At 47.5% G+C, this 11,200-nt stretch overlaps 1 protein-coding gene across 1 annotated transcript; it reads right to left on the bottom strand.

Moving 5' to 3' along the window:
* Positions 1 to 112: 112 nt before the first annotated feature.
* Positions 113 to 10,911, bottom strand: SDHB (succinate dehydrogenase complex iron sulfur subunit B). The gene is made up of 8 exons (XM_013942902.2): positions 10,831 to 10,911; positions 9,217 to 9,362; positions 7,744 to 7,829; positions 5,398 to 5,534; positions 4,978 to 5,094; positions 2,574 to 2,675; positions 2,260 to 2,382; positions 113 to 337 (listed from the first exon to the last, which is right to left on the bottom strand). The coding sequence occupies exons 1-8, from the start codon at positions 10,891 to 10,893 to the stop codon at positions 260 to 262; spliced, it is 852 nt and encodes a 283-aa protein (XP_013798356.1). The 5' UTR covers positions 10,894 to 10,911; the 3' UTR covers positions 113 to 259.
* Between the last annotated feature and the right edge of the window lie 289 nt (positions 10,912 to 11,200).

The raw sequence follows: 11,200 nt of genomic DNA, 5'->3' as shown, positions 1-11,200 counted from the left end.
ACCCCAAACTACAAGCCAGAGGTGTTTGGGATTCTAGCTGCAAGTTTACCCCATCGCCCAAGAGTCAAAGAGAGACATTAGTTCAATATTGTTAATGAAGTAGCAACTCTGATTTGTTCTTTACAGTATTTATTGTACATGCAAACCCATGGAAAGAAACAAACAAACTCCCCCTTGGAACCTTCTTTTCCTAAATCAGATATGAATTCCTTCCAGGTAAAGCACATTTGCGTGTTCCTCTTTCACTCAGGGAACAGCATTACGCAGTGGCCGCCTTCTCTTTGTACGTTGCCATCATTTTCTTGATTTCAGCAATCGCTTTGCCAGGGTTCAAACCCTAAAAGAGAGAGCTCCAGTTAGTTCCTCTGGAAATCAGCATGTCAGAGTGTCCTCTCCCTTGCCTCTCAGCACACACAGCAAGCTCACAGAGATGCCAGTCCTCGTTAAAAACAGCTGGCAAAGTAAGTGCTCAAGCACCCACTTTCAGAAGTTGGAGTCCAGCCTAATATTGGGCTTCCCTTGCAATGCTGGCGGGTACAGCTCTGAACAACAGCCTGCTGCAGGCAGGATGGGCATCGTGGTATGCAGAGACACCTCGGATAAGGCGCGGAGATGCAGATTCACCGTCCTCCAGCCTCAATTCACAAGGAAAGAGCGAGCCAGACTGGGGTTAGAGTCACACCGCGCCAGCAGGGAGCGGGTGCAGCTTGGACATCAAGCCTTGGAGTGACAGCACACAAATGCTTGAACTCCTTGTCCGGGGCAATACCCGCACAGAGAGGACCCTCTTGCAAACCTTACTGCCTCCACCCGGAGACTGAAGCAGAAGCACTCCCCACTGTTTTAAGACAAATGCCCATTCGACTGTGCAGGACTGGTTTTAATCAGCAACCCAAGGATCAAAGAAAAGAACTAGTGGTCAAGCGATAGGAACTCTAATAAAGTTCAAGCAGGACTGAACTCGATACTTCTAGGTGTATTTGGAGATGACCTCTGGAGGCAGGAAAGTGCCTCACAAAAGCTTCACAGCAACAGCACAAGAGCTTTGTGTTATATTTCAGACTAGGGGGGAAAAAAAAGCTGTATGTTCAAGGACACTAGGGAAGCGTCCAAGCACGCTAAGTCACAGTGTAAAAATGCTCCTCACGCACAAACCACCTAGCTTTCCAAAAAAGGTTTTTATATTATTGCAGGCGTCAGTCACATTGCAAAAGCCCTTAATCAATCCTGCAGCACTGCTCCCAAACCAAACACGCCTAATCTCAAAATGAGAGGGGGAATCACAAGCGCCCCGTGACGGCGTCGCCACGATTACCGCAGCAGCGCCGCGGGACAGAGCGCGAACAGGAAATCGCCCTGTCGCACAGCTCCCCAGGCAGTCTTTCAAAGCTGAGCAAGACAACAGTCAGGATTAGAGCACGAGCCTGGAAACATGTTATTATCCGTAAGCGTGTCTCCTACTCGAGAACCCAAGCCTTGGTGTGCTATTTCACTGTATTATGGGCATTCATACGTAGAGCCAGGAGCTAAGTCTTCACATTGAATCTTCACCTTTAGCTGAGCTATGGATCAGATCATGAACTAGCTCCCTACGCAAGAAGGGAGTTCTCTCTAGTCAGTGAATCATTTTTTAATACGCAAAATAGGCATGCAATGTTTCTGACAAACACCTGCATTCCCAGGTCTCAAGCATCTCATTCTTCCTATGTCTGTGATCTGCTGAATCAAACATTTCCTTTGTATTATTTTCATAGCTCAAGAAGAATATTACTCTGTCACCTGGTGCGACCAAAGTCTGGCTAGAAACTAGAATAGCTGGCAGGAAAATGCAGCTTGATTATTTGTCCCGCAACTGGAACAAGGTCATTGCGAGATGAGAAATAGGCAGCTTTGATTTGGAAAAGCTTGCACAGTTCTCACTAGAAATCCCAGGGAGAACCAACCATCAGGACAGGCCCTTTTGGCAGGATCTTAGCACGTAACAGGTACCCCCCAAAGTGCTGAAAGCTTGCTACAGTCTTCTGCATCACCCAAGTTGCCCAATACATCACAGATTGTTGTTACTGCTGAGGTTTAAGGTAGAACTTCTTTGAGGTTAAGCATATTACCTATAATGCAAACATCATCGATTGCATTCACGCAGGACTGACTTCTCCATACCACATCTGTCAGCATCCCTCTTTTGAAAGAGCTTTCAAACAGGGTGCTTCCAAACATGCCGGTAACCCCAGGAGGGAAACACACAGGAAGGACACATACCTTAGGGCAAGTCCTTGTGCAGTTCATGATAGTGTGACAACGGTAGAGAGAAAATGGGTCCTGAAGCTGTGCCAGGCGTTCCTCTGTGTAGTCATCTCTGGAGTCAATCATCCAGCGGTAGGCCTGAAAGTCAGTGTCATTTGACACACCACATCCTCCTTCAAGGTGTTGTAATCAAAATGATATACAAAAAGCAACACCTAATTTAGGACTTCTGGCCCAGGATCAGGACTAGGTAATGCTGTCCCACGTGTGCTTGCACATACGTGCACCGCTTTTGGAGGTTCCACATGACGAAGGGGATCCATCCTTACCTGCATCAGTACCGCAGGGCCCAAGTACTTGTCCCCGTTCCACCAGTAACTAGGACAGCTGGTGCTGCAGCAGGCACACAGAATGCACTCGTAGAGTCCGTCCTGCACACAGGCGGGAGACCACAGTCAAGCCACGCCGCAAATCGATGAGGAAAGCTTTTAAAAAGGGGATTTACACAAGCACATGCTTCCCTCACCACCTTCACCTCTACTGTCTCGACACAACAGAGCAGCTCTGAAAACCTTATGCTGAAGAACCATTTCTGGTGTTTGCAGAAAGCAATTCTTGTAAGTGGATCTTTTGAAACAAGACACACGATCCATTCTTGACACACTCCATTCTTGACCCATATACTAACTAGGTTCTTTAGAATGGCAGGGAGAAAGGCAGACACTGAAGAAAAACATGAGGACTGCTCCTTTTTCCTGCCTTGCTTGTTTCCAGCTTGTCTCAATATGCTCACAAGGAAAGGAACCTGCATGTAACTGATTAACAATTCAAGGCAGTGTTACAGAAGAGAAGACAGACCAAAGTCTGCCAAAAAGCCTAGGGAGGAAGTAAAGAACTTGCAGTTTATCATGTGTTGTGAGGGGATCCCCGAGCACGTACAGACAGGCAACGGTGCGAGTCTTTAGCCCCTTTTGTGGAGATGAAGGCCACTGAAGAAAAGAAATGTATGCCTACACGAAAGTTATGCTGGGCAAAAGACAGTTAAACTTCAAAAAGCAGAGGTCTCCCAAGTCTGCTTTCCTGACCAGCCTTCAAGTTAAATAGAGTCCAGTCTGGCTTAAGCTATATTCCCGAGCTTTGCTTTTCGGGACAACAGTCTCACTGAGTTTAGTTTAAAAAGATACATGCCAGAACTTCTCCAAGCTTGTACCAAGCCCACTGCATTAGAGTGGCTGCTTCAATACACTTTGGAAGACTTACAAAAGGACTGTTAAGCTGGAATTACCTTCTTGCTCTAAACTTGTCTTATTTCTAATTGTAACACCTTGAATTATTGAGAATTTAAAGAAAAAGGCGGGAGTTTTTCAATTGACTTATATCCAACAGTTTCTCATGCACACAGGCTGTTCTGAAAGCAAAAGAAACTTCAGAAAAAAAAATGTCAGAAAAATTCATGCATAGCACTCACAGCTAATTTTAAGTTCACTTGTTTTTGCTTAATTAAAAAAAAAAAAAAAGATTTCAAGGATACTGCTTCACAAAAATCATCTGAAGGGAGCCCTTGTAGAGTTTACCCATCCCATCAGATAACATTATGAAGGGGTGCAGGAGAACTGTCTTTTGCCCTTGGATAGAAATTCTTTCCAACTGTAAAATCCCAGGGCTGTTAAGACGTCGCCGCACTAGTCACACGGTGCGGTTGACATCTTGGGCACGTGACAAGTCTATTCATCAGATGTCAACTTCACAGCAAATACTATAATGGAAAACTTTTGAAGATCGCTGCAAAGAATCAGACTGTCAGCTTACATGTTTTCAATAAATCTCCTTCAACCAACCTTCCTCTTTGCTGTTCGTATGCAGCCCTCTTACACCTTTTACCGAAACCTAGTCTGCCTGCCCACTTTGAGCCGAGTCAGTGACAGCACCACAGCAGTGACTGCAGCAGAGCCCAGGCCTAGCTCTGAATCCTGATGCGATTGAAGGATCCACCAAGACAGGTCAGAGGCAAAAAAGAGAAATCCTTGATTTAATGATACTTACTGTGGCAGCAAAGGAAATCCAGACGAGAACTTACTAGCAATATAAACTTTTTAAAACCTGCCCATCTCCCAGCTGTTCAAACGGTTCCGACGCTCTTCAGCTTTCTGAAGCAGCTTTGATCCACCAACACCGAAACCCCCAAAAGCTTACTCCCCCCAAAACAACGCAGACGGACATCCAAAGACCTGCACCAACAGCAAGATTAAAGCATCTTGCTTGCGTCTTTACCTCCAAAAGAGTTTAGCTTTTGCCATTAGTTTTAGGGCTGTAAAAGCCAGCAAGTAGGGACAGGATAGCATTGCGAACCACGCTTCTGCTAGACAAGATAAGCATAGTGCTGAGCTTGACAACCTTTATCCTGGTATAAACTGCAGTGCCTTATCTCCACTGGAATAATTACAAGACTCTACCCTTCACAATGTTTTTACAGACAAATGCAGTTTTGCAGTGCAAACCGTGGAAATGAGGTCAGAGTCTCCACCACAGCTGTGTTCTGCATTTCATTAGCAAATGTTACCCCTAGCAATGCAGACACGCCAAGATATCGCGTTTCAGGGAGCAGATTCCACCCACATCAGGTTTTACACCAGACAGCTCTGTCATTAGATGAACTAATACAGCTACTGCACATTAGCATTTAACCAAGGTCTTATCTGGAAGGGATTTCAATGGTAGAAAAGAAGCAATAACCAGTTTCTGACGGTCTTCTATGGACTGCAGGTACTGCGCCTTGCCCTGTTTCGACTCATCCTTCTTCTTCAGGTAAGGCTCAATGGATTTATACTGTGCATAGAAGTTACTCAGGTCCTAAGATTCAAAAGGCAAAAAGGTCACATGCATCACACTGATCTATCATCTGCTGTCACTCAAACAGCAAATGTTACCTTGTACATCAATCCGCCACATTCCTCCAAATGCAAATAGATTTAACTGCTGCTTCAGAGCTCAGACCCACCCATTCCAGAAAGTGTCGATAGGATTAAGATGCCAATTGTGGAATATCGCTTTTGTCACCATCCTTCACATCATTCCTTTCCGATTCAACCCAAACCCCTTGTTATTTGGAACGGCGTGACCCTCGGTCACAAACTGACACTGGCAGATACTCACTGGAACAAGATCCTTCACCACATACATGTGGGGGAGAGGGTAGATTTTAGTGATCTTGCTGAGATCAGTGTCAATTCTTTTGGTGCAGGCCAGTGTGTTTCCTCCAGCAATGTTCATAGCACAAGAACCACAGATGCCTGAGGGGAGGGAGAAAGAAAGAAAGAAAAATGAGAAAGAGTAAAACATTGGATGTATACCTTCTTATTCTACTTGGGAATAGATCCTCTTTGCCCCAAACTAGCCCCTAGGCTGTCTTCCATTTTGCTGTCTTCAAGAACCTCTGTACGTGACAGGGAAAACGCCTGAAGTTGCCACTGGGCTAAATGCATTGCTATTTAAACAAAGAAAGCGACTTCCATGTTCTTTCTTTGAGGTCTAAACGCATTGTGAATGCCAAACTTGCTTCTGCAGTGGAAGACAAGTGGCTCAGACAGCTCATTGCTTTCACATCGTATGTCAGTTTAGGCGCTACTTAAAGTGGCGGGGGGAAGAGCACAGGTCGTTGTGGAAAAATCTCATCAAGTATGTTTGTGACGCATTCAGCTTTGTTCCACGTTTGAAACGCAAAGCTGCACAGCTCTGAAACAGCTAACACTGAGATTACAGCATGGGAACCAGACGCATCCCTCAGCAGCTCTACAATTGCGGTCAAAAGTGTCCCTAAAGGGTGGGAACATAAAATGAGGTTCCTAAGACAGAAACTTCTTCCTGTGCCTTCCGCAGCAGGAGATTGTTCTGCCATAAACTGAATTCATTAGTCTCCAAACATGAGAGGATAGAGATTCACAGAACAAACAGCGCATATACAGCATAACAAATGGATTAAGTGACACTGCTAATGACCTCCCAGTAATACAGGGATCAGATACAGCCAAAGAAAGTGCAAGGTAACATTCTAGCTTTTACAGGAAAAAAACATCACCGAATTGTCACAGACGATACTCAGGTGAAGAGCTCGGGTATCCAAATCAGACCAACATGTATGACAGGCATTACATTAGAAAGAAAACAAATGTTGAAGGGATGTAACCCTAATTTCAGAGGATTTAACAAATACTGGTTGATACAAGTCAGACAGAAATGCTGTTGCTCCTCACAGTGGTGAGTTAGTCCTCCTCTGTTCCCAAAGTGTTGCCTAGGCATCTCTTCTCCTAACTGTCAGATAAAGAGACCGGCACCTCCGCAAGGTTATTCCTCCCACCTGAGAAACTGTTCCAAGCATTTTCCAGGCAACTAGAGGGGGAACCAGGACAACTGAAGTTTGCAGAGATGAGCCCATAAATAAGCAATAGGAACACGTGTTCGGATTTTTTCCTACGTGGCAGAAAAAGCCAAGACTGGACTGGATCAGCTTGAAAAACTGACTTCTGTTTCTCAGAGAAAATTATTCAGGGCAATTATTTCTTCTGCTCAGGAACAATGTTTTCTATCTAAATATCAGACACGGGGAAAAAAAAAAAAACACACTGTATAAAGTGCTTCCGCATGCTATGCAGATTCTCCAGGAAACAGCCGTGTTTTAAAGAGTGTTTTTCATTTAGTTCTAGGAAAAGATATTCTTATGCATCAGACAATTGCACCTAAATTTCTAGTACTTAAAAACACACCAAGTTAGATCAAAAACTCATTCCATAAAAGCATCCTTCTGTCTTGCATTTTCACAACAATTATTTCAAGGTCAGCACACCAACATTTCCCATGAATTATGGCTTGTTACAGGGAAAAAAATCACCTGGACGGGAAAGTCTGGATGTGGTTAATCAAACTGGTTGATTTGTACCTGTCCGAGAACCGGCCAGGAGGTCTGCAGTTTAAGACCACCTCACGGCCTTTTCCTCATCAACCATTTTTCTTGGCTGAAGGGCCAGAAAAGATTCCTGAAGCTATTCCCAGGAGTCATAATCTTCCAACTGCATCCATAGTTATTTCAGCAGAGGTACTATACGAAGCAGCCCATACAACTCATTCCCATTCACCGCCTTTTCCCCCTCCTCAGAATTTTGCTGTTAAAGCTTCTCTTGCTGGCTTTCCCTACAGAGCCTCTCACTTGAGGGCAGCAAGGTGAGCAACATTAGGATGGAAACAGGAACCACCAGAGCTCTTTAAGCCCACCACTTATAGGTCATCAGCGTTATGTGAATTTGACCTGTGAATATGAGCTCTAGCTTCACTACTTGATTCGTTGAGGTATTTCATACACAACATCTGGAAGAGAAGAGTGTACATTGGGGTCTGTCCCCAAGCTTTCCACTAGCTACATGCACACCATCAGCTTTAGCTTTTATTGGGCAACAAATGCCCTTCGAGAATAGTTTTCAGTTTAGCAGATTGAAAAATCCTTCTTACCTTCCCTACAAGATCTGCGGAAGGTCAGAGTGGAGTCCATCTCATTTTTTATCTTGATCAGAGCGTCAAGCACCATAGGCCCACATCTGTAACAGGGAACAAAGTCAGCGAAGCTTCCTAATTCCCCTCTGCCCCAATGCTGTCTCTCTGGCACCCCACTAAGAAGAACCCGTAAGGACTTTCATCTTAACTCCAGTTAACAACACATTTTTTTGCTAATCCCAAACAACAAGACAGATATCGCTTGATCAGCGGTGTAACGCATTAGCCTCAGCACACCAGCTCACCCCAGGGTCAGGGTGGGAGAGAAGCAATTTCTTTTGCTGATGCCCTGAAGATCTGGCTCAGCTGTAGAGGGTTCTGACACCAGAACCGAAAACTCTCACCAAGTGCCTTGCTACCAGTTCTCTCCTTTTAAGTCAGGTTTTGACAAGTCTGCCTGTCCTCATTAATCACAGCAGAGGCAGCAATGCACACAAAAACAAACAATCTTAGACAACTTAAATAATCTGATATATGGCAGACAAGGCAACACCCAGAAATTATTAACCAGTGCAAGTCACAAAGCAGCAAAGCTTGAGCTCTCCATCACATGCTTCTTAAGAAGAGGGGCGTATGCTGCGTATCTGAAGATCTCAGAATGGGTTTGAGGTGAATTCCTCTGGCAAGAGCACAGCAGTGACTGGAGCTCAAAGAAATCAAGGCATGTGTGTTCATGCAGAGGTTTCTACGCTGCACAAAAGACTGCGGCCTTCTGCAGAACTGTGGAAAAGCCAGAGCTTTCCCGGTGACGGCTACACCAAAGTGTGCAAGAAGTTACTGCAAGTTTAATATGGCCCACAAACTATGAAAGTGATTTATTATTAAGCAAACTATGAGAAGAGTTTTTAAAGCCTCTATCTTATCTCCCAGATCTGGGACTGTGAGCTACACTTAAACCATGGTTCTCTTCTGGAACATACCCCCAAATTCACCATATAAATAGAGCATATTAAAACCATAAACACGTTTGAGTCTTCAGCATGAGTCAGGGATATGGGTAAAGCCTCAAAGAAGTCACAAAATGAAGTTACCGTTTTGTTGTGTTGAGAGACAGCTACTACAACATTTGCTGGCATGATACAGTTTTGTCATGCTTAGGACCTATACAACCAACAGGTAGGTGATGGGAAATAACCCCACACAGTTGTAGCAAGATTTCCTTTGCCTGGAAGCAACATTTGGTCTCACCAACACCGCGGACAACAAGCTGCTCTGTAACATGACCGAAGCACCACTTCATGGCCACTCTAACAGGGCTTTAACAATCACTGAAGGCCAATAAAAGCATCGACACCTTCAGCTGTTTGCTCAAATGCTTCTTAACCACCTTCCCTTATATCGCCTGTCAGATAACTGGCGTGTACAAACAGTCCCGACAAATCTGCCTGCCAGGCAAGCCAAAGAACCTTCTCCCTAAACAGATATACTCACTTATTCAAATCCACTTCGTAAGTCTGCATGCGGGGCTTGTCCCCAGGCTTATCAGGATCCCATCTGTAAATGGCAAATTTCTTGATACGCGGTGCCGCCTGCGAAGCTGGAGCGGCTGCAGCTGCCGTCTGAGCTCCCCGACATATCTGCATTTAAACAAAAGCAATACGGCCTTTAGGTCCCTTCAGGCATCTTTCAGTTGGGAAAGAAAATAACTAGAGGCCACGCACTTCGGGGCAAGAACTGCAGGATCCATCACCGACTTTGCATTTGAGCTTCTGCAAATCCAGAATCATCCCCACCCTGATGAAAAGAAAATGACTCTAGGGAACATTACCCCTACCTACAGCTATGTGAAGCTATCAACACTCCTATGAAGAAATAAATTACTGCAAAGCAAGATGTCGCAAACATAAATACAACTTCATCTCCATCAGAGCAAAAGGACCTTTAGTACCCACTTCCTTTACATACTCTTGTGCATTGCAATAATTGACATAGCTCAGTAACAAGAATCACTCCCAACTCGCAGGATTGGTGAAAGGACTTGTACAGCTTTCTGAAAACCCTTCCAAACCAAACATCACATTTCAAACAAGGATTTCACAAAAGCTGCTGCACAGTTCTGACTTGGCTCCTGGACCCAAGAGGGGCCTCCTCACCGCAGGGGCCCAGGCTCTGAGGAACGCACCAGGCATCCTCATCAAGCCGCTGGGGCCACAGGAGCTGCGGCACGCACAACCACCTCTGACCCGGGACTCCCTCTTCCCCCAAGGAATGGGGAAGACAATCCTACAACTAAAGGGCAGTCCATAGATGCTGCTGCAAAGCCTGCTCCTTTTTCCGCAGCCCTGAAGCCTCTCCCAGCCCCACGTCAGTCCTCAGAGGCTCCCAGCCATGTCGCTGCACCGCTCCAGGCCAACAAGCAACCCCTCTCAGCATTTCCCAGCAGCTCCTTCCCCCTCTAAACCACCTGCCCCATCCCAGCTTCCCCCTAAACGCCCCCACGGACCACCTCCCTCCCCCTCCTATCTCCCAGTCTCTTCCTAGTCCGCTTCACAACTTCTCCTGCACTCTCCAGCCACCCTTCAACCCCCAAATGCCTCTACTCCCCCCCCCACCAGATCACTTCTTATTCCTTCTTGCCCCCCCAAGACTCTCCACAGACATCTTCACATTCTCTCGGGCTCTTCAGGCCCTTCCATTCCCACTCCCCTTCGCCCCCCCCCCGGCCCAATTCCCACCCCCTCTGGCCCCCCTCGCCAGGCCCCATGCCCACTCCCTCCACCGCCCCCCCTCCCGAGGCCCCATCCCCATCCCCTCTTGCCCACCCCCAAGCTTCCCACAGCCTTCCCTGCTCGCCAAACCCCCGCTTAACTCTCCCTTCTGCCCAAAACTCTCTTCACACCCCTTCCGACCCCCCAAGTCCCCCCCCCTCAGATCCCTCCTGCCCCTCACAGCCCCCTACCTGCCCCCGGGCCCCTCCCCCCCGGCCTTCCCTCGGACCCTCCTGCCCCCTCAGACCGCCTCGCCCTCCCCCCCATCCGCCTCCTCCGGCGGCCCCCAGCCCCCCGGCCCGGCCGCCCCGCGGCAGAGCAGCTCCCGGCCCCTCACCAGCAGCAGCGGTCGCCCCAGGACGCCGCGCCTCAAGGAGACTGCGACGACGGCCGCCGCCATCTTAGCGCTGGCGCAGCTTCCGCTACGAGAGCGGAAATACCCGCCCATACCATAGAGAGCGGGCGCTGGAGGATGGGGAGGGCTAGCGCGGATTCGGTGGGCAGCCATTTTAGGTGTGGCTCAGGCCGGCGCGCGGCGGGCACCATGTTGAGCGTGGCTCGGGCCGGCGGGAACGAAGCACGGCGGGCGCCATGTTGGGGCCGCCAGGCGCCCGCGGCCTCGCCTGTCTCAGGGGGCTCCCAAAGCCTGTCCCCGCCTCGGGGCAGCCTGTGCCCCAGCTTTTATCCCTCTCACTGCCTGCTGGTGT

This window comes from Apteryx mantelli, chromosome 26 (genome assembly GCF_036417845.1).
Source record: "Apteryx mantelli isolate bAptMan1 chromosome 26, bAptMan1.hap1, whole genome shotgun sequence".
NCBI classification, from domain to species: domain Eukaryota; kingdom Metazoa; phylum Chordata; class Aves; order Apterygiformes; family Apterygidae; genus Apteryx; species Apteryx mantelli.
This window is presented reverse-complemented; position numbering and strand designations above follow the sequence as displayed.

Coding starts and splice junctions, on each gene's coding strand:
- SDHB (XM_013942902.2), bottom strand. CDS start 10,893: ATGGCGGCGGCCGTCGTCGCAGTCTCCTTGAGGCGCGGCGTCCTGGGG. Junction 7,830..9,216: donor TACGAAGTGGATTTGAATAA/GTGAGTATATCT, acceptor TCCCTGTTACAG/ATGTGGGCCTATGGTGCTTG. Junction 2,383..2,573: donor GCCCTGCGGTACTGATGCAG/GTAAGGATGGAT, acceptor ACTGACTTTCAG/GCCTACCGCTGGATGATTGA.